Source organism: Salvelinus fontinalis, chromosome 30 (genome assembly GCF_029448725.1).
Source record: "Salvelinus fontinalis isolate EN_2023a chromosome 30, ASM2944872v1, whole genome shotgun sequence".
NCBI classification, from domain to species: Eukaryota; Metazoa; Chordata; class Actinopteri; order Salmoniformes; family Salmonidae; genus Salvelinus; species Salvelinus fontinalis.
Genome location: NC_074694.1, coordinates 17,849,132 through 17,872,453, shown reverse-complemented (window position 1 = coordinate 17,872,453; position 23,322 = coordinate 17,849,132). Strand labels below are relative to the sequence as shown.

The window sequence follows — 23,322 nt, the reverse complement described above, 5'->3', positions numbered from 1 at the left end:
GAGGATCAGCGGGGTGGAGATGTTGTTACCTACCCTCACCACCTGGGGGCGGCCCGTCAGGAAGTCCAGGACCCAGTTGCACAGGGCGGGGTCGAGACCCAGGGTCTCGAGCTTGATGACGAGTTTGGAGGGTACTATGGTGTTAAATGCTGAGCTGTAGTCGATGAACAGCATTCTCACATAGGTATTCCTCTTGTCCAGATGGGTTAGGGCAGTGTGCAGTGTGGTTGCGATTGCGTCGTCTGTGGACCTATTGGGTCGGTAAGCAAATTGGAGTGGGTCTAGGGTGTCCGGTAGGGTGGAGGTGATATGGTCCTTGACTAGTCTCTCAAAGCACTTCATGATGACGGAAGTGAGTGCTACGGGGCGGTAGTCGTTTAGCTCAGTTACCTTAGCTTTCTTGGGAACAGGAACAATGGTGGCCCTCTTGAAGCATGTGGGAACAGCAGACTGGGATAAGGATTGTATTAGTGTCAGTGATGAGCTATGTGTCTGTCTGTTGCTGTCTCCTCATGTCTGCATGTCTGATTCCTCTCTCCAGACAGAGGAGAACACAGTAATGAAGGATGCTTTGGGGAAGATGAAGAACTCCAAGGAGAAACACATGTGTTGGCAGGACGGACGGCTGTTTGAAGATAAGGAGGACTGGGTGGTGGACAGCTGCACCACGTGTACCTGTCAGGTAGGACACATACAGACCACCTTAAATGGAGAAACATAGAATGTGCTAGGGGGATATGGTTATTCATAGAATGACAGATTTGGTTGGTTGGTTGATTTATTTATTGATCCCAAATGAATCAGTGTCCTACACCTTTTAAAGGTGCCCAGCTGTTATTGGACTTACAAAACACTAATTCATACATAGGTCACCTATCACTTGATAGCAACTAATGTCGAAAAGTTTTTTTTCTCATTACAGGACTCAAAGATCGTGTGTCACCAAATCACTTGTCCTCCTGTGGCCTGTGCTAGCCCCTCCTTCATCGACGGAGAGTGTTGCCCTGTGTGTCTGTGTAAGTAGTCACCCATTATACACAACATTCTATTAATAAAGCCGCATTCTGCCATTTCAACAGCCCAATCCTGCCCCATGACCATTGAACAGCAGGAAAAATTGCAGAATGTGGCCAAAAAAATGTATTTACAAATTGCAGACCACACCTTTAATGACTGTTTAAGTAAGCTTTACAGGAGTAATCGCAATTACAAAACATACTGAAGTGAAAACTAGACTCCTGTGCACTGTAAAAACAATGGCATCACATTGAGCAATACACAACTACTGTAACACGCATTCTCTCACACACACACACCTTGCTTCATGTTTGGCTAAAGTCCTTTCTAGATACAAGGCCTCCGATGCCAGATCTGAGTACTGGAGAAACAACGTTACCATGCATATTACGCTTTAATAATATAGCAGTGTTATTGTTGTAAAACCGGTTGGTCTGTAAAGGGACGACCACATGTTTTATTGTTCTACATGAAACCAGTGGTACTACAGGCTGCAATGCTTTCATACTCTGAAATGGTCACTGTGGATTAGAACCATGATATAAAACCTACAAATCAAAGCAGACTGCTGGCCAGAGCTTTGTTTCTCTGCAGCTTTTGAACCATTCCAAGCTCAAACAATGCGAGAGACTGTAGAGGAGAGGGTGTGGTGGGGAAAAGATGCAATAATACAATGAGTTGACTTCATTTTAGAAAGATAGCACATTTATTTTGTTGACGTTTCCATTTATTAGAAATTTTATTGAATTGGGAAAAAAATATAATGACTGTTTAAGTAAGCTTTACAGGAGTAATCGCAATTACAAACCATACTGAAGTGAAAACTAGACTCCTGTGCACTGTAAAAACAATGGCATCACATTGATCAATAAACTACTGTAACACGCATTCTCTCACACACACACACCTTGCTTCATGTTTTGTAATTGCGATTACTCCTGTAAAGCTTACTTAAACAGTCAAAATAAAGACATTTTTCAAGGAAGTGGGGTTTCAATATCAGAGCCAGAAAAGAACATGATTTGTCAATAACCCCTTGTGTGTTTCTGTTACCTCCAGCTAAGGACAGTGAGGACGGCTGGTCCCCCTGGTCGGAGTGGACAGAGTGTACTGTCACCTGTGGGACAGGTACTCAACAGAGGGGACGCTCATGTGATGCCACCAGTAACACCTGCTCCGGACCATCCATCCAGACCAGGAAATGCAGCCTGGGAAAATGTGACAGCCGAGGTGAGTCTCAACGTCTCTGCTGCAGTTCACTTTGTCTGAACCTACCTCGTTGTTTGCTGAACTCTATTGATTAGACACTATTGGTTTCCTTGTTTTATTCTAATGTGTGTTGCGATTTTAAATGCACTTTAAATAAAGTTTGATTTGACTTGATTTGATTAGACCAACAAAGGACCTTTGGGTGAGCACGATGGTATCTCTGCTTGCTCCCAACTCATACCATTACCACTGACTAAGTTAGAGTCGTTTTAGAACAAGCCAAAACAGCATCATAATATTCTGAACCACTGGAATTGTGATACAGTGAATTATAAGTGAAATAAACTGTCTGTAAACAATTGTTGGAAAAATGACTTGTGTCATGCACAAAGTAGATGTCCCAACCGACTTGCCAAAACAATAGTTTGTTAACTAGAAATGTGTGGAGTGGTTGAAAAACAACTTTTAATGATTCCAACGTGTATGTAAACTTCCGACTTCAACTGTATCTCACACTCAGTCATAGTTACTAAAATAATGATTGACCAAGCGCCAAGATTTAGGCACCGTCAACTTTTAGAAGGTTAGTAGGAAATTGTATCATTTAAACAACCTAAATATACTCACATTCACTGAACATGTAGTATCTGAACCTCAAACATTAATTTCCCAACTGCTTGTTCTATAATCCTGCATACTCTTTATCCTTCTCCATATCTTATGTTCCAATGCATCCAACGTGATGCATGCACACCATGGTGTTGGGCAGCTGCTATTTGAGAAAGCAACTCTGGTTATTTAGAAAACTCTGGTCATCTTATTGCAGAGCACATAGTGTTTTTAGAGAAGATTGTATTGCAAGTTGTCCTATATGTGTAGGTTATGCCGTATTTATTGGCTAATATGTGTATGCAGCTGTCGTTTTTAGTACAAAAAAAGTATGAATGTATGTACTTGTAAGTCGCTCTGGATAAGAGCATCTGCTAAATGACTTAAATGTAAATGTAAATGTTTTTTAAACCTCTATTCTAGCATACATGACACACACACCCACCCTTTTATTGGGGTTTCTATGCGAAGTATATGATTGAATGTTTCTTTAACCCTGCAGCTAGTTACATTGAAATTAGACACAATCGTGCCAAAACATGGTAAAAAAAAATGTGTTAACTGACAGAGAGATACAGTAGCTAATGATACACAAAAATGGTTATTTACTGTAACATTGGCTAGCTTTCAATAAATTGGTTTAATGGTCAACAGAGTTACCTCTTCATACAATCAAGACAATTCGTATTGCATGCTGCATATTTCAAGAGTACTCGAAAACACATATTTATCTTATTTCAGTCTTTGGAAGCTAGCTAGCTATATCTGTTCCTCTTCATCAGACAGCAGCTCATGTTTTCACAAAAGTCTGTGTTTACATCGTAGATAGAAGCAGGCCGTTGGCTGCCTTCGTCACGAGGGGTATGTACAGGAGTTCTGATTGGTTGCAAATTTAGCAGTTCAGCAAATTTGCCTGAGCGGATAGTGTTGAAATATATTTTCTATGAGAAAATGTGCAAGAATTGAAGGTGCCAACAAATGTTATAGTCATCATAAGAATGATGAATGATGACAGGGATCGATCAACTTCACAATTTTCAGCTTCGGGCCTAAAAGGTATTGCTAAAAGGTATTGCTACAACAACATAAAAACAATATTTTCCTGCAGTTGCTATGTGAGTGTGTGTGTGTGTTTGTGTGTGTGTGTGCACGTGCACGTGAGTATGTATGTCAGTAGAAGCAGCTGTGTAATGATAGAACAGGAGACAGAGTGACTGAATAGAAATATAGAGGAGCGCTGCTCTGCTAGGGTGGAGATGGCTGGACAGAGACCTCATCCCTCTCTGGCTCAAAACCCTGTGACTTGTCTTTGTTTGTCTCTCTTTCTCTTTCTCTTTCTCTGTCTGTCTGTCTGTCTGTCTGTCTGTCTGTCTGTCTGTCTGTCTGTCTGTCTGTGTCTGTGTCTGTGTCTGTGTCTGTGTCTGTCTGTCTGTCTCTGTGTCTGTCTGTGTCTGTCTGTCTGTCTCTGTGTCTGTGGCTGTGTCTGTCTGTCTGTCTCTGTGTCTGTCTGTCTGTCTGTCTCTGTGTCTGTGTCTGTCTGTCTGTTATGGGAAATAGATCCCGTGCAGGGTTGTGGAGGGTGTGTCCATCCCATTAGCCCTAAAGGGTGTTCTACCCTGCACTGACTCACTAGTACCCAGTATACTGCAACCAAATTACCCAGCAATACGATAATAAAGACCTTTTTCATCTGAATATATTACACATGTATGTCTTTTCCCTATACTCTGACTTGACTGTGTGTGTTCAGTTCGTCAGAACGGTGGGTGGAGCCTGTGGTCTCCCTGGTCATCATGCTCAGTGACGTGTGGCGAGGGCCAGATCACCAGGATACGCCACTGCAACGCACCCACACCACAACTGGGGGGCAAGGACTGTGAGGGCCAGGGGAGAGAGACACAGCGCTGTGAGGCCAAGCCTTGTCCCAGTGAGTATGGTGGTCCAAGCGGGACAACACATACAATGTTGTCTTGGTAATCTTGCATTTTGGGAAGCAACCAGTCTGTCTAGAGCGAGACTATAGACACAATGTCCATACCAGACCTGGGTTCAACATTTTAGCTTTCTTTCAAATAATTTAGCTCTACATTGATTGAGCTAGACTCTTTCTTTTGAAAGATATCAAATACTGTTTGAACCCATTATAAAGTAGTTTGAACAAGTATTTTTGTCTGATTCATACCCACTTACTTGGATTTACAAACAGGGAGAAGTAGAAGAGTTTTACACCTCTACCCACTCGTATAGAAGGGGCACCGTTCACATGCTAACAGTGCTATGTGTCTGTCTTTCCTAAAACGTCAAGCTCAAATCAAATCGACATTTGCCCTACTTAGGTCATCTGTCCACACAGTCCTGAGAGTGCACTGGCCACTACAGAATGGATGCAAAGTGGTTGCGTATTTCCTGTGTATGACTGTAGGCCTACAACTACTACTGTAATTATTTGCTACACTTCTTACAGTAAAAGAGACTTGATAAGACAGTCATGTAAAGTAGTAAAACATCCTCTAGGAAGACTAGCCCCCATTGTGATCTAAGAGATCAACAAACATTGTGATGGTCTACTAACTGTTTATTTGTTGTCCATGTGCAGTTGACGGTGGTTGGGGACCATGGTCGCCTTGGGCGATCTGCTCGGCAACCTGTGGGGGTGGAGTTAAGGGTCGGACCCGTGTCTGTAACAGCCCCGAACCCCAGTACGGAGGCAAGAAGTGCCCCGGGGAGACCAACGACAGGGATGCCTGCAACAAACAAGAATGCCCTATCGGTGAGTGTGTGTGTTTGTGTGTCCCATTCAGCACCTCTGACCCAACCCCTCATCCCTTTCTCTCTTTCCCTTTGAGTCATGTTAACCTTCCCTCACTCCCTTTGAGTCATTTTAACCTTCCCTCACTCCCTTTGAGTCATTTTAACCTTCCCTCACTCCCTTTGAGTCATTTTAACCTTCCCTCACTCCCTTTGAGTCATTTTAACCTTCCCTCACTCCCTTTGAGTCATTTTAACCTTCCCTCACTCCCTTTGAGTTATTCCAGTTCATCCTTGCATTCCAGTTGAGTTATTATTTCTAATTTCAACATTCCTGTGATAAGTGTTCTGAGAATGGCCTCCAGGCAAATTTTTGTCAAATATTTGTGCTGATAACAAAGTCTGGAAGGATGTGTTTTGCCTCTTTGTAGAAAGCACATTGTGTTTGGGCAACAAGCTTTGAAAGCACTGAAACCTGTTAACTTTGAGAGAAATGAAGAGAGCAACCTGATGTGAACCACCTGAACAACCTGGGGAAACTGAATGTCAATATTCTAAATAAACCAATACACAAATGTCCAAACGTAGCTGCATTAGGCATGTCCTGGTTCTCTTCCTAACCAGTCGCCAACAAACTATGGAGAATTGCTTCCCTTCACACGGTTGCTTAAGTTCTAACTATTTTCTAACTCTGTTAAAACTCTTTTCTAACCAATGTGTTATTGTTCCCTGTCAGACGGTTGTCTGTCTAACCCATGCTTCGGAGGAGTGGACTGTAACAGTGCCCCCGACGGATCCTGGGAGTGTGGGCCATGCCCTCTCGGTTTCCGCGGCAACGGAACCCACTGCGAAGACGTCAACGAGGTAATTTTTGGTTAAAGAAGCATGTTACACAAGTCAGATACTTGGTTAACCCACTAACTAATGGTTACCCCTAACCTTAACCTTAGCCCTAAATACATTTTCATCCCCAGGCTATGCCTAACCATTACCTTAGGATATTCCTTTACTCATTCATATTCATGACCTATTACCCTACTTAGAATCTACATCTCATTCTGATCCTCTTCCGCCACAGTGTCACATGTTCCCTGATCGATCAATTTGATTGATTTTATTATTGATCAATTGAATATCATCTCATTCTGATCCTCTTCCACCATTCTGTCACATGGTCTCTGATAGATCAATTTATTTGATTGATTTTATGATTGATCAATTTAATGTAATCTACTTCTGATCCTCTTCCTCCTCAGTGTAACATGGTGTCTGTTCTCTGATTGACTGATTTGATCTGCTCCTCTTCCTCCTCAGTGTGACATGGTGTCTGCTCTCTGATTGACTGATTTGATCTGCTCCTCTTCCTCCTCAGTGTGACATGGTCTCTGCTCTCTGATTGATTTGATCTGCTCCTCTTCCTCCTCAGTGTGACATGGTCTCTGCTCTCTGATTGATTTGATCTGCTCCTCTTCCTCCTCAGTGTGACATGGTGTCTGACATATGCTTTAAAGCTGGTGGAGCATCGCGTTGCATCAACACAGACCCAGGGTTCCACTGTCTGTCCTGCCCACCCCGCTACAAGGGAACGCAGCCCTTCGGCATGGGGGTGGAAGCTGCCAAGAAGAACAAGCAGGTACGTCTGTGTCACTCAACATCGGTTTTAGGTCTAGTGTATTATTTAGACTGCATTTACACCATTGCTGACAGGTGTATAAAATTGAACGCACAGCCATCCAATCTCCATAGACAAACATTGACAGTAGAATGGCCTTACTGAAGAACTTAGTGACTTTCAACGTGGCACCGTCATAGGATGCCACCTTTCCAACAAGTCAGTTCATCAAATTTATGTCTTGCTAGAGCTGCCCTGGTCAACTGTAAGTGCTGTTATTGTGAAGTGGAAACGTCTAGGAGCAACAATGGCTCAGCCACAAGGTGGTAGGCCACATAAGCTTACAGAATGGGACCGCCAAGTGCTGACGTGCTAGAAAAATTGCCTGTCCTCGGTTGCAACAATCACTACCGAGTTCCAAACTGCCTTTGGAATCAACTTCAGCAGCAGAACTGTTCGTTGGGAGCTTCATTAAATGGGTTTCCATGGCCAAACAGCTGCATACAAGCCTAAGATCACCATGCGCAATGCCAAGCTTCAGCTGGAGTGGTGTAAAGCTCGCCGCCATTGGACTCTGGAGCAGTGGAAATACGTTCTCTGGAGTGATGAATCATGCTTCACCACCAGCAGTCCGAAGGACATTCTGGGTTTGGTGGATGCCAGAAGAACACCACCTGCCCAAATGCCAACAGTAAATTTTGGTGGAGGAGGAATAATGGTCTGGGGCTGTTTTTCATTTTTCGGGCTAGGCCCCTTAGTTCCAGTGAAGGGAAATATTAACACTACAGTATACAATTACATTCTAGACGATTCTGTGCGATTCTGTGCTTCCAACTTTGTGGCAACAGTTCGGGGAATGCCCTTTCCTGTTTCAGCATGACAATGTGCACAAAACGAGGTCCATACAGAAATGGTTTGTCGAGATCGATGTGGAAGAACTTAACTGGCCTGTACAGAGCCCTGACCTCAACCCCATTGAACACCTCGCCAACTGTGAGCCAGGCCTAATCGCCCATCATCAGTGATTTATTAGTGGCCCGCGTTTTTAGAATGAGTGTACACTCTGCTGCAAGGGTGGACTCTGGGCCACTATGCATGAACATAGCACACCTTGACCCTGTATAAGGAGAGAGAGAGGGAGAATGTTATTAAGCTGTAATATATATATAATAGCAAACATCTGCTCTACTTCTCTCTTCATAGTTCACCTGTGCTTGGTGTTACAGTATGAGTGGAGGTCTTAGCTGGGATGAGAACTATAAAGTGATGTGTATGTCTCTCTGATGTGGTTATTTGTGTTGTTATCTACGTTTCCACTCTAGCAACACATGTATTACTGTTTAATGCAGCGCTGTCATGTCAATAGCTATTTCCCAGGGGTCACACACTGGTTGAATCAACGTTGTTTCTGAAATTACGTCGAACCAATGTGGTATAGACGTAGAATTGACAACATCTGTTTTGGCATACATACATTGTTTCTGCTTTGAAACCATGATAATTGAGTTCACACAGATTTGTTGTTGGAAAGTTGAATCATCACTCCACTATCCAATAGACCCGGGTTCAAATACTATTTAAAATAATGTGCAATACTTTATCTGGACTTGATTGAGCTTGCCTGGCACAATGAAACCAATGGAATAGTAAAACAACTACAGGCTAAAGTATTTGAAAGATCTCAAATAGTATTTGAACCTAGATCTGCTGTTCTGCCCTAACATTGCATAACAGACCTCGTGAATCATTGCTTTGTCGCTGGCTTTTAAAAACTGTACTGGCTCTGATCCTAGGCCAACATCGTCCAAATTTATTTGAGGAAAGGGGAAAGGGGAATTGTCTCATTGTCTCATCTGTTTCCCAGAGCTGATGAAAGAAAGAAAGGCCTTGTTATTGATCATCACGTAACAATGTTGTAACGTTGTACCATATGAGCTCACGGAGTGGCATCAAATCACTTCCTGTCACGTTCGTCGAATGGAGGAAGAGAGAAGGACCAAGGCGCAGCGTGATACGAATACATTCTTCTATTTATTTAACACGAAACGAAGAACACTTAAACAAACTAATCAAAACAACAAAACGAACGTGAAGCTATATACAGTGGGGAGAACAAGTATTTGATACACTGCCAATTTTGCAGGTTTTCCTACTTACAAAACATGTAGAGGTCTGTAATTTTTATCATAGGTACACTTCAACGGTGAGAGACGGAATCTAAAACAAAAATCCAGAAAATCACATTGTATGATTTTTAGGTAAACAATTAGCATTTTATTGCATGACATAAGTATTTGATCACCTACCAACCAGTAAGAATTCCAGCTCTCACAGACCTGTTAGTCTTTCTTTAAGAAGCCCTCCTGTTCTCCACTCATTACCTGTATTAACTGCACCTGTTTGAACTTGTTACCTGTATAAAAGACACCTGTCCACACACTCAATCAAACAGACTCCAACCTCTCCACAATGAACAAGACCAGAGAGCTGTGTAAGGACATCAGGGATAACATTGTAGACCTGCACAAGGCTGGGATGGGCTACAGGACAATAGGCAAGCAGCTTGATGAGAAGGCAACAACTGTTGGCGCAATTATTAGAAAATGGAAGAAGTTCAAGATGATGGTCAATTACCCTCGGTCTGGGGCTCCATGCAAGATCTCACCTTGTGGGGCATCAATGATAATGAGGAAGGTGAGGGATCAGCCCAGAACTACACGGCAGGACCTGATCAATGACCTGAAGAGAGCTGGGACCACAGTCTCAAAGAAAACCATTAGTAACACACTACGCCGTCATGGATTAAAATCCTGCAGCGCACGCAAGGTCCCCCTGCTCAAGCCACCGCATGTCCAGGCCCGTCTGAAGTTTGCCAATGACCATCTGTATGATCCAGAGGAGGAATGGGATAAGGTCATGTGGTCCGATAACACAAAAATAGAGCTTTTTGGTCTAAACTCCACTCACCGTGTTTGGAGGAAGAAGAAGGATGAGTACAACCCCGTGAAGCATGGAGGTGGAAACATCATTCTTTGGGGATGCTTTTCTGCAAAGGGGACAGGACGACTGCACCGTATTGAGGGGAGGATGGATGGGGCCATGTATCGTGAGATCTCGTGAGACTGAAGGGCAGCTCAGGACTGAGGGGTAGCTCAGGACTGACGGGCAGCTCCGGACTGACGGGCAGCTCAGGACTGAAGGGCAGCTCAGGACTAAGGGGTAACTCAGGACTGACGGGCCGCTCCGAACTGACGGGCAGCTCCGGACTGAGGGGTAACTCAGTACTGAGGGGTAGCTCAGGACTGAGGGGCAGCTCCGGACTGACGGGCAGCTCCGGACTGAAAGGCAGCTCCGGACTGGCGGGCGGCTCTGGCAGCTCCTGACTGGCGGGCGGCTCTGGGAGCTCCTGACTGGCGGGCGGCTCTGGCAGCTCCTGACTGACGGACGGCTCTAGCGGCTCCTGACTGACAGGCGGCTCAGGACAGACGGGCGGCTCTAACGGCTCAGGACAGACGGGCGGCTCAGGCGGCGCTGGGCAGACGGCCAGCTCAGGCGGCGCTGGACAGACGGGCAGCTCAGGCGGCGCTGGACAGACGGTCAGCTCAGGCGGCGCTGTACAGACGGGAGTAGGAACAAGGCATACTGGACCCTGGAGGTGCACAGTAGGCCTGGTGCGTGGTGCCGGAACTGGTGGTACCGGGCTGGGAACACGCACCTCAAGGCTAGTGCGGGGAGCAGGAACAGGGCATACTGAACCCTGGAGGCGCACAGTAGATCTGGTGCGTGGTGCCGGAACTGGTGGTACCGGGCTGGGGACACGCACCTCAAGGCGAGTGCGGGGAGAAGGAACAGGGCATACTGGACTGCCGAGGCGCACTATAAGCCTGGTGTGTGGTGCCGGAATTGGCTGGTACTGGGTTGGGGACACGCACCTCAAGGCGAGTGTGAGGAGCAAGGACAGGGAGTACTGGACCCTGGAGACGCACTGGATGCCTGCTGCGTGGTACCGGCACTGATAGTACCGGGCTGAGGACACGCACCTCAGGGCGAGTGCGTGGAGGAGAAACAGGGCGTACAGGTCTCTGGAGACGCGCAGGAAGCCTGGTGCGTGGTGTTGGCACTGGTGGTACTGGGCTGGGGACACGCACCTCAAGGCGAGTGCGGGGTGCTGGATCTGGAGGCCTGGTTCGTGGCGCCGGCACCGGAGGACTGGTGCGAGGGGCTGCCACAGGAGAGCTGGTGCGTGGGGCTGCCACAGGAGAGCTAGTACGTGGGGCTGCCACAGGAGGTGCAGGACTAGGGAGGCACACAGGAGGCCTGGTGCGTGGGATTGGCACTGTCATTACCAGACGGTTAGCACGCACCTCAGGACGAGTATGGAGAGCTGACTCGGGTAACATCAAATCCCGGACACGCTCCGTCGGGCGAATGCCGTGCCTCATGCACCAACACAGCAACTCCCTCATTTCACTCTCCTCCAATTTCCCCAGTAATTCCTTCACAGTCTCTGCTTCACTCCCCTTGCTCACCTCCAATTCCACCCCGACTGGCTCTGGTTCCATCTTCGGCTTCTCACGGTAAGCACGGGAAGTTGGCGCAGGTCTCCTACCTGAACTCGCCACACCTCCTGTGTTCCCCCCCCAAGACATTTTTGGGGCTGCCTCTCAGGCTTCCAGTCGCGCTGCCGAGCTAGCTCCTCATAATGCCGCCTCTCGGCTTTCGCTGCCTTCAGCTCTGCCTTGGGGCGGCGATATTCACCCGGCTGTTCCCATGGTCCCTTGCCGTCTAATTGCTCCACAAAGCGCTGTTCCTTACTTTCACACTGCTTGGTCCGGTTGTGGTGGGTTATTCTGTCACGTTCGTCGTATGGAGGAAGAGAGAAGGACCAAGGCTCAGCGTGATACGAATACATTCTTCTACTTATTTAACACGAAATGAAGAACACTTAAACAAACTAATCAAAACAACAAAACGAACGTGAAGCTATATATATAAAGTGCAGACACAAGCAACCAATACATAGACAATAACCCACGAAATCCCTAAAGAATATGGCTGCCTAAATATGGTTCCCAATCAGAGACAATGATAAACAGCTGCCTCTAATTGAGAACCAATCTAGGCAAACATAGACATACAAACACCTAGACTAGAAAACACCCCATAAACATACAAAACCCCTAGACAAGACAAAACACATAAATCCCCCATGTCACACCCTGACCTAACCAAAATAATAAAGAAAACAAAGATAACTAAGGCCAGGGCGTGACACTTCCTAATGATGGGCATCTGTAGCAATAGAGATACAACAGTGTTGTCTTTGATTCTCTTGCCGTAGCTACATAAAACACTGTTGCAGATCCACAGGGTTCATGGCAGAGCAGGGGACATGACATGACAGAACATAACATGACATCTGAGAATACACTTCACCCCAAGAAATGAGACTCACTGATTTACTGAACGTTTATCATGCTCTTCCTTAGGAAATGAAAATATACCATATTAATGTCTACCTGATTCTCTTTGAAAGATCTCACCCTCTCTCTCTCTCTCTCTCTCTCTCTCTCTCTCTCTCTCTCTCTCTCTCTCTCTCTCTCTCTCTCTCTCTCTCTCTCTCTCTCTCTCTCTCTCTCTCCTTCTCCAGGTCTGCGAGCCAGAGAACCCCTGCAAAGACAAGACCCACAACTGTCACCGTTCCTCAGAGTGTATCTACATCAGCCACTTTAGTGAACCCATGTACAAGTGTGAGTGCAGGATCGGCTACGCTGGTGATGGCTTCATCTGTGGAGAGGACTCAGACCTGGATGGATGGCCTAATCAGAACCTGGTGTGTGGTGCTAACGCCACCTATCACTGCAAAAAGGTAACAGACTCTCACTTTATGTTCTCGGTGGGCCACTTTCCTGCATCCAGAGTAAACCTAGTCTCTAGTCCCCAATAAAATATGCACTCTTGAACTTTTGTATAATTTCAGCCAGTAGTTTTGAAAGTGGTGCTCACGAGCCAAAACTGGTCCCTGTTTTTGTGTACTACGTCATCCATTTGGTGTGATATGTTACCAATCCAATTCGTGCAATATGTTACACATTTCTTGTGCTTAAGATTGTGGAGTGCATTTTTAAGTCTATAAAAAGGACTTTCAATTGAGATTCTCAATTGAGCATACGCTTTAGTCCAGGACTAGGCTAAATCTTATTAAGTCCAGGAAACTGTCCTAATAACTTTTATCCTCAATAATAGAGCTGCAGATTTTCCACATTTTCTAATCTTACGGTATGACAATCTTTGACATTTTTCTTCCTGTGGCTATTTCTAAAACTGTTTCCATGTATTTATCAATATTTAACAGGATAACTGCCCCAACCTGCCTAACTCTGGACAGGAAGATTTTGACAAAGACGGTCAGGGAGACGCTTGTGACCAGGATGATGACAACGATGGAATCGTGGATGAAAGAGTAAGATACCTTTTATAAGGCAAATGTGTTAAATGGATAATGGATGAAAAGATTCATTAACTCTTCCTACAGTCTTAGAAAAAAAAGGTACAATCTAGAACCAAAAAGGATTCTATCTGGGACCAAAAAGGGTTCTACCTGGAACCAAAATAGTTATCCTTTGGTGACAGCCGAAGAATCGTTTTGGAACCCTTTATTCTAAGAGTGTATGACAATGGAAGTTTGCTTCAAAGGTCAATGTTTGATTGTTAAAACCAACACATATTTCTGCAAATGCCTTCATCAGGGTATTTAGATGAATTCAATAGGGAATCAAATGCCCTCTCCAAGAAAACGGACGCTCCAATCATTCCCATTTCGCTGCTCTCTCTCCTCAGGACAACTGTCCTCTCCTGTACAACCCCAGACAGTTTGACTTGATGCTCTCTCTCTCCTCAGGACAACTGTCCTCTCCTGTACAACCCCAGACAGTTTGACTTGATGCTCTCTCTCTCCTCAGGACAACTTTCCTCTTCTGTACAACCCCAGACAGTTTGACTTGATGCTATCTCTCTCTCTCTCTCTCTCTCTCTCTCTCTCTCTCTCTCTCTCTCTCTCTCTCTCTCTCTCTCTCTCTCTCTCTCTCTCTCTCCCCCCTCAGGACAACTGTCCTCTCCTGTATCTCCTGTACAACCCCAGACAGTTTGACTTGATGCTCTCTCTCTCCTCAGGACAACTGTCCTCTAATGTACAACCCCAGACAGTTTGACTTTGATAAGGATGATGTGGGGGATCGTTGTGACAACTGCCCCTACGAACACAACCCTGCCCAGATCGACACCGACCACAACGGGGAAGGTGACGCCTGTGCTGTCGACATTGATGGAGATGGTACCAGACTTTTCTTACCATGTTACTAAACATGATACATTGCTGTATTATAGTGATATTAAATGAGAACAGGGAAAGGCTCCTTCAACTCTTATAACTTTTATATTCTGTGTAATATATTATTTAAAAGTCATTCATTTGTATTGCTATTGACAGTAGTTGGCTCTGAACTAGTCATGACATTTAAAAAAAATTCTTAATGGATACTCAGAATATATTTTATGGATTATTGCAGGATAGTAAATCATGCAAAGGAATGATTAGCTGGCACGGATTTGCGATTAATCTTTGTGCCCTCAACTATAAAGTGATTGATTAGTATTAGCTACTTCTATAGCACGGAACGTGAAATGCCACATGCAAGCACAGGCAAGCAAATATCTAGGATTATGACTACAGATATGTCCTGCACACATGATATTACCGCTGCATGTTGTTTAATGTCCATATCCCTTTTCCTTTAGAAATCCTAAACGAGCAAGACAACTGCCCGTACTTATACAACAATGACCAGAAGGACACTGACATGGATGGAGTCGGTGACCAGTGTGACAACTGTCCTCTGCTACACAACCCTGACCAGGTGGGAATAAAGAACAGTCACTTTGCCTTTTGTGTAATTACAAAAACGACATCATCGCTATCAGGGTTGCAAAATTCCAGAAACGCTCCCCAAATTCCCAGGATTTCCAGACATTCCCAGTTGGAGGATTTGGATGACCCTTTTTATTCCTCACTCTGGGAGTCTTGCAACTGGGATTTCTGGAAAACATTTGGAGAAGTTCTGGAAAATGTTGGATTTTTTAAATCATACTGGCCACTGTAACACTCCTGTCCTGTCCTCTCCTCTGCTCTTTAACAGGCTGACACAGACAATGACCTTGTAGGAGACCAGTGTGACAACAACCAGGATATCGATGAAGACGGTCACCAGAATAACCTGGACAACTGTCCTTACGTCGCCAACTCCAACCAGGCAGACCACGATAAGGACGGCAAGGGGGACGCCTGTGACTTCGACGATGACAATGACGGTATCCCTGACGATAGGGACAACTGTAGATTGACACCCAACAAAGATCAACTGGACTCTGATGGTAAGGGGGACAACACACACACACACAGACATACACACACCATGCATCAGCATGTTGAATACCCTCACGCCCGTGAAGAATGCTATAACTGTAGCTGCCTGAGGAGGAATTAGTATCCAGTAGGTTGATTTGTGACTTCTGTAATAGCCCTGTATACACTACCATAGATACTATCTAACATCACACAGAGGCTTGCTTGTGATACAGAAATCTTCCGTTGAGGCTTCCCTGCACCTGTCCACCCTCCTTTTTACACTCATCTTTATAGATATAGGTCAACATGCCATGTCCCATTGTCCTGTAAACTATAGCTACTACTATAACAGCGGTTGTGTATGATATAGGAATACCGTTTTTCTGCATCTGCCCACCATAAAAAACACATGGGGTGTCTTTTACCTCTTAAGCACCTTTTCATTCATATATTTACAGTTCAATATGCCTTGTTCCAGTTCCCTCTCTCTCTCTACAAAATGTGAAGTATGGTGGGCGGTTTAGAAGTAGTGTACACACATCCAGGAACTTGCAGGTGTAGGGTACAAAAAGTCAACTGATGAAAGAAATACAGATATCTGTACACTGTTGAATTGTTGAATGCTCCCGCAGTTTTATTGTGCAAGTATGATGGGTCAGACATTAAGGAGTTAACAAAAAGGGGTGTTTCTGGGTTAGGGTTGATGACGTCATTAGCGTGTGACTTTATTGTGCGGAACCCATGAGGGCATCATCCGCCAGCCACCCAGCCGCCAGGCCATGACGTTTTATTTCCGAAGGGGGCATCTGTGCTAATCCACAGTGCCCAATTTCAATTTCATCATGCAGGGTTACCTGAAGTTTGTGTAACTGGCTTTAACTAGAAGCAGGCTGTGTGGAGACGGGGAGAGGTAGGGAAGACAGAGGGAGAGAGAGAGAGAGAGAGAGAGAGGGGGAACCAGATAGCGAGAGAGAGAGCGATGGAGAAAGAGAGAGGGAGAAAGAGAATGAGATACTTCTCAAAGACAAACCCTAGAGCCAGATCCCTTAACCCTCTTAACACCTCATCGGAAGGTGTTTATTTGATAGAATCAAGTCAGCCCCCTGTGCAATTACAGAAGAGTTGAGGAGAAAGTGGAGAAAACAGGCTTTACAGCTCGCTGGCAACTTCCCTTTGCTCTGTATTATGAGTCTGTTTCTAATAGACTATGGCCTCTGAGATAGTTACATGTTTCAGTAGAAGTTGTCACGGCATGCAGATGGCTGAGACTCCTTATTGGACTTGGCGGACATATTAAAATCTACAGGAATTGCAATTCTTGCGATTCTTTTTATGAATCCTTGGTAGAGTCAGTGAAACGTCTGCCTTCCCTGGGGTAGGAATGTTGCAACATTATTGCTAGTGTGGAGAGACTAGGGAGTTATATAGGCCTACTGTAGTCGCCATGGATATTTTTCACCAATCGTTCCATTAAAAAAGAATAGGAGAGCAACAACCATATATTATGAATTCATGGTGCTCTTTTATTCATTAAAAAAAGGTGACACGTTTCGGCGCAGCAAGTGACACAGTGGTCTAAGGCACTGCATCTCAGTGCTCGAGGCGTCACTACAGACATCCTGGTTCGAATCCAGGCTGTATTCCAACTGGCCGTGATTGGGTGTCCCATAGGGCGGTGTACAATTGGCCCATCGTCTTCCGGCTTTGGCCGGTGTAGGCCGTCATTGTAAATAAGAATTTGTTCTTAACTGGCTTGCCTGGTTAAATTAAAAAAACTAAGAAAATAGTCTTTGTCAAAGTTCTCACAATAGGCCTCTGTATTTTAACCCAGCATCTTCCATTCTTCTATCAACAGGCGACGGTAGAGGCGACGCCTGCAAAGACGACTTTGACAACGACAACATCCCGGACTTCCTTGACGTGTGTCCTGAGAACAATGCCGTCAGCGTCACAAACTTCCGGAAGTTTCAGATGGTGCACCTGGACCCCAAGGGAACCACGCAGATCGACCCCAACTGGGTGGTTAGGCATCAGGGCAAGGAGCTGGTGCAGACCGTCAACTCTGACCCTGGCATCGCTGTTGGTGAGTAGGATATAACCTCAATATGTAGTCCCTATACTGACGTAAAAGAGAGAGAAACATTAGCGATAGATTAGAGCTATTTAATTCACTACAGTTTAGAGATGTGCAGAATGTCAACTCTGACCCTGTCATCGCAGTGGGCGAGTAGAGCAGGACAACCTTACCTCAGATACTTTCATATATTCCCTTGTAGGGTAGCAAAATTCAATACACTTTCCCCTTTGCCAGATTTTTCAGAAATCCCAGATTCCCTTCCAGCTTATTCCCTCCTGACTCCAGGAATCCGCAATCTGGATTTCAGGAGATTTGCAACCCTATACAGTTGTATGATCATTTTGATCTGATATGTTACCATATGCAAGATGTCCAACCATTTCCATGATCTATAAATATCATGAGGAGCAGAAGTATTATTCAAATGTATGCGTCCCACCAACCATCCTAGGTGTTCACTTTTTCTGTTCCACCGTCCTAGGCTTTGACGAGTTCAACGCGGTGGACTTCAGTGGTACGTTCTACGTGAACACGGACCGGGATGACGACTATGCTGGCTTTGTGTTCGGCTACCAGTCGAGCGGCCGCTTCTACGTGGTGATGTGGAAGCAGATCACTCAGACCTACTGGGAAGACAAACCCTCCAAGGCCTTTGGTATCTCTGGTGTCTCCCTGAAGGTGGTCAACTCAACTACGGGCACAGGGGAGAACCTGAGAAACGCCCTGTGGCACACAGGCAACACAAAAAATCAGGTATGCTAAGATCCAATATATAATTTTGTAGAGGCAAAAAAATCATATGGTTTCTCTGGTTTAGCCACATCCTATATTAAGCAATCTTTCAATCAGCCAGTCGAATTTATAAAGTAATCATAAATCATAGATCTTCTATAATTAAAATGTTTCCTCATCTGTTGTCCACAGGTGCGCACTCTGTGGCACGACCCAAAGAACATTGGCTGGAAGGATTACACAGCCTACAGGTGGCATCTCATCCACAGACCCAAGACTGGATTCATCAGGTGAGCAGGTCTAGCCTAATGCCTAGGCTTTAGCTCAGTGGGCTAACACAGTCTCGTGGTATGTAGGAGACCCTGGATTGAATCCAGCCAATCACACCCATCGCACTTTCCTCAGTAACAGTCTGAAAATACTTTTTATGATAATATACTATAGATTAAGCTGTTAACCAGGGTGTTTTGTCCATAGTGTGCTTTGTACAAATGTACAGCACTCCAGCACTCCACTCAGTTTCAATCATTCATGTATTGTCTTGTTGTGTTTTGTAGGGTTGTGGTCTATGAAGGGAAACAGATCTTGGCAGACTCAGGACCAGTGTACGACAAGACGTTTGCTGGAGGACGGTTAGGCCTGTTTGTCTTCTCCCAGGAACTGGTCTTCTTCTCTGATCTCAAATATGAGTGTAGAGGTGAGTCATGTCGCTAGCAACACCGTTCTAGCCTGGTCCCAGATCTGTTTGTGCTGTCTTGCTAACTCCTATGGTGTCACGCCAATGACCATAGGAGTTGGCAAGATGGCACAAACAGATCTGGGACCAGGCTAGTACAGTCCATGGTTTGTGAAAATAATGGTTGGTTGGTAATTGTGGAAGAGATCTCTCTTTTTTGGGAGACAAAATGCAGATGAAGGGGTAAAAAAAAGTATTTTTAAAACCTTCCAAATCTTTTCCAAAACTCAGATAAGCTGGAGTTTCCAACTGTGTTGTCCATCAGGTAACAATCATAAAGAGGTATTTGTTTTATGTCGGCTGTCAATTATTTATTTTTTTTAAGACAAACAGAAGTCACGCTTTTGTTTCTGCTCGTCACCTTGCCTGGTTCCAATGACCGAGACACTTAGGGCTCTATTCAGTCTGGATCGCTGAAGCGTTGCAGGTTATGCAATAGAAATATGCGCTGATGCGGGAACATTGCCTTTCAATTTAAATCACACTGTAATGCTGCATTTCGGCTATATGGATGTAATAGAGCCCTTAGACTATGTTGTGTGCATACTGTATGTGTGTGGTTGTGTGGTTCAGATTGTTTGGTGTGTGTGTGTGTGTGTGTGTGTGTGTGTGTGTGTGTGTGTGTGTGTGTGTGTGTGTGTGTGTGTGTGTGTGTGTGTGTGTGTGTGTGTGTGTGTGTGTGTGTGTGTGTGTGTGTGTAACACTGTGTGAGGGGTCTGGTGTGTGGTGTAAAAGGGTTTCAGGTGCTACTTTGATCTCAAATATGAGAATATTGCTTGTTCACGCTTTACTGTATGATAAACACAATGCTCCACCGGTTGCTGTATTGTTGGCTATATTTCCATACCATATTGTGTATGTATACGGCTGTATAGATTACTCTATATACTGTATGACTCTGGATATGCTGTTATTCCTTAGCTTTTTTGTTATAAATGTGCTTAGAATAAATAATCTTACATTTTCTCCTATTTTCTCTAGATAACTGAACAGCGTTGGATGTGAAAACTTCAAATGGCTAAAGACACTAAACCTCATAACCTGATCATCAGCCTTTTGCTGATTCGTTCATCATTTCAACCAATGAAATGGAGCTTCAGCTTCGCCCGACCAAAGTATTTTTGCCTCTAACTTTCCATTGAAGAGGCAGCCGAGGCCTTTTCCAGTTTTTCTGAGTGCCTTATGTGAAAAGACATATCCTTGAGAAATGAAAACCGATGACAAATGAAAAAGGCCTTGTGGACAAATGAAAAAGGTCTTGGCAATGATAAAAACTAAGTAACCGATGTTGACAACATATTATAGGGATTATTTGTACAACCACTTATGTGCTTTACTCCGATTTCTTCCAAACTTTCTACAGCTTTACATTAACAAAAATAAATATAAAATTATTGTTACTCGACAAATATTGATATTGTTTGTGCTGGAAAAGAGATCAACTTGAGACTAAGTACAATGTACAATAAAGGCGTCTAGGTTGCTTAGCAACTAAAGGTCTCTGTACTGACCTCAGCAGTTTCAGCCCTGCAGTGAAAAATTGGATCAATTTTAATATTAACTGCCAAATATCCACCAAACTCTTAATCAATACCAAAGCACACTGATGTACATTGCTAACTTGAACAAAGTTCTTATTTTTTGTATTGTTTCTTATACCACCCGGAATGCAGTTTTGTTAAAAGGGTCTTCAGTTGCTCATTTAAAGTGTTTGTCAAACTCTAAAAAGGTTGACCGTGAGACCGTCTTATAGCATTTTAAAGTACTTTGGGATGAAGATGTTTATACTAAGTTTGTATCATAATTTCTTCTGTAAATTATTATCACGAGTTTATGTCTTGCTGGTTTGTTTGTTTTGTTTGTTTGCTTTTTTGTTAGAGATTGTAAATAATTTATTTATTTGTTTACACTGACGAAATTTCACAATTGAAGATTGTTGGATATCAACATCAAAATTTATCAAACATCAAGATAAAAATACACTATCACAAACTTTGTGTACTATGCAGTGTTATGCCATGTGTTATACTGAACAAAAATTTTAATAAACACAACATGCAACAATTTTATTGATTTTACTGAGTTACAGTTCATATGAGAAAATCAGTTCATTAAAATAAATTCATTAGGCCCTAATCTATGGATTCCACATGACTGGGAATACAGATATGCATCTGTTGGTCAAAGATATCTTAAAAAAATGGGCCTCACAGTGGGCCTCAGGATCTTGTCACAGTATCTTTGTGCATTCAAATTGCCATCGACAAAATGCAATTGTGTTCGTTGTCCGTAGCTTATGCCTGCCTGTAACATAACGCCACCACCATGGGGCACTCTGTTCACAACGTTGACATCAGCAAACCGCTCGCCCACACAACGCCATACACGTTGTCTGCGGTTGTGAGGCCGGTTCGACATGCTGCCAAATTCTCTAAAATGACGTTGGAGGTGGCTTATAGTAGAGAAATTAACATTCAATTCTCTGGCAACAGCTCTGGTGGACATTTCTGCAGTCAGCATCCCAACTGCACACTCTCTCAAAAACTTGACACATCTTTTTGACACACCTTTTATTGTCCCCAGTCCCCAGCATCTGTGTAATGAACATGCTGTTTAATCAGCTTCTTGATATGCCACACCTGTCAGGTGGATGGATTATCTTGGCATAGGAGAAATGCTCACTAACAGGGATATAAACAAATTCGTGCACACAATTTGAGAGAAATATGCATTTTGTGCATATGAAAAGTTTCTGGGACCTTTTATTTCAGCTCATGAAACATGACACAACACTTTACATTTTGCGTTTATATTTTTGTTCAGTGTACTTGATGGATATGTTAGCCAAATGATCGAGATAGGCCCTATAATCACTCAGATACAATATACAAAACAATGCAGTGGTTTTAAGAGAAGAAGTTGTAGTAGCTATAGTTTGGGATAGTTGTACCACTCTATTCCAATATCCCTCTAGCATACCCCTTACAATGAAGCAATAGTATGTTGTGCATGCATTCTAAGCTAGTATGGACATTGGAACACAGCCTTAAGTGTTGAGGAAGTGAAGATGATGTAAGAGTGAAACATTGATGTAATGGTAAGAGTGTCATGTATGGGGTTAGATGTAGTAGTAGTACGTGTGAGAGAGCAACAGTGATTATTATGTTAACAGTTCACAGCATCCTTGACCTTGACAACTGATGGTCTGAGGTTTGAGTGTGTATGCCTGGTGTGACAGGGAGCATTTGACTTCATGTAAATGTAATGTGTTGTTCACAGATGGATGAGGAAAGAACGTTCTGCTTTGAATGAGTGAAAAATGTAACCAGATGAAGGCCATTCTAGAATCTATCAAAAATCTAGTAAAAAGTTTTCTTGTAACTTTTGGTTGACTTATATGGATCAAGGATATTTGCAATGTATAGCTTTTTGGTTGTTGTTAGTCTGTATAGCGTTAGTTGTTGTCGATTTTTGTTTTTCATAGTTAGTAACTAGCTTTGTTGTATTTTGTGAGGGATTTTGCAATGCATAAATGTCAATTTTTCTGCTTTTCCTTTGTTGTTAGATCTACATTGTCTACAAACCATTTTTTGTTAGTCTATCACTTAAGAGATTAAGAGAAAGGATCTTGTTTCATAAATAAATTGTTTGTACACCATGTCTTTTTCATTGAGATAATGACAATTATGGAAGAAAATTAAAACGTGTTTATATTTTACCCTAAATCGATTCATTATTTAATGAATATATCAAATCATTTAAGTAGTATTAAGAGAAAATATATATGATATATGAATCTAGCTTCTACAAAGATGAGATTGAAAACTATCATTTCAAAGCTATTATGTAAACCATTTCCCAAACTGTTAAAAGCTCTAAATGTGGCAGTCAACATTGATAGGAAGGTTTTTGTCCCACGCTGGATGCTAAAGATGGAACATTTTAGCAGGTTAGTTAACTCCTTTCACATTCCATGAAACGACATTGACGCAGGGGGTTGGGGGGTTGGAGTTGTCAACAAAGCAACATGACAGAAATATGATGCCAAGTTTTGAACTACTGGTAGTTTCATTGAGAAGGTATATAAAGCGATCTGTGCATTTGAACAACAGCATAAATACGCCTATTTCACTGTTGCATGTCAAAACATGCTGCCACAGTTTTGAACAGATTGGATT

At 43.6% G+C, this 23,322-nt stretch overlaps 1 protein-coding gene across 3 annotated transcripts in view; it reads left to right on the top strand.

Annotated features, from left to right (window-relative positions):
* LOC129828750 (thrombospondin-2-like) overlaps positions 1-22,862 on the top strand; it is a 36,889-nt gene extending 14,027 nt beyond the window's left edge. The window contains exons 6-23 of one of the 3 annotated variants that reach the window (XM_055889927.1): positions 542-682; positions 923-1,016; positions 2,077-2,247; positions 4,586-4,762; positions 5,432-5,605; positions 6,320-6,447; positions 7,064-7,216; positions 12,846-13,064; positions 13,551-13,658; positions 14,369-14,528; positions 14,993-15,111; positions 15,391-15,625; positions 17,455-17,682; positions 18,158-18,429; positions 18,601-18,698; positions 18,966-19,105; positions 19,376-19,409; positions 20,126-22,862. In XM_055889927.1, coding sequence (XP_055745902.1) covers positions 542-682; positions 923-1,016; positions 2,077-2,247; positions 4,586-4,762; positions 5,432-5,605; positions 6,320-6,447; positions 7,064-7,216; positions 12,846-13,064; positions 13,551-13,658; positions 14,369-14,528; positions 14,993-15,111; positions 15,391-15,625; positions 17,455-17,682; positions 18,158-18,429; positions 18,601-18,698; positions 18,966-19,105; positions 19,376-19,409; positions 20,126-20,129 — 2,655 coding nt within the window. In that variant the 3' untranslated portion in view covers positions 20,130-22,862. Of the gene's footprint in view, positions 1-541; positions 683-922; positions 1,017-2,076; positions 2,248-4,585; positions 4,763-5,431; positions 5,606-6,319; positions 6,448-7,063; positions 7,217-12,845; positions 13,065-13,550; positions 13,659-14,368; positions 14,529-14,992; positions 15,112-15,390; positions 15,626-17,454; positions 17,683-18,157; positions 18,430-18,600; positions 18,699-18,965; positions 19,106-19,375; positions 19,427-20,125 lie in introns of all 3 variants that reach the window. The other 2 variants (XM_055889926.1, XM_055889928.1) reach the window with 2 other exon arrangements.
* Positions 22,863-23,322: the final 460 nt, after the last annotated feature.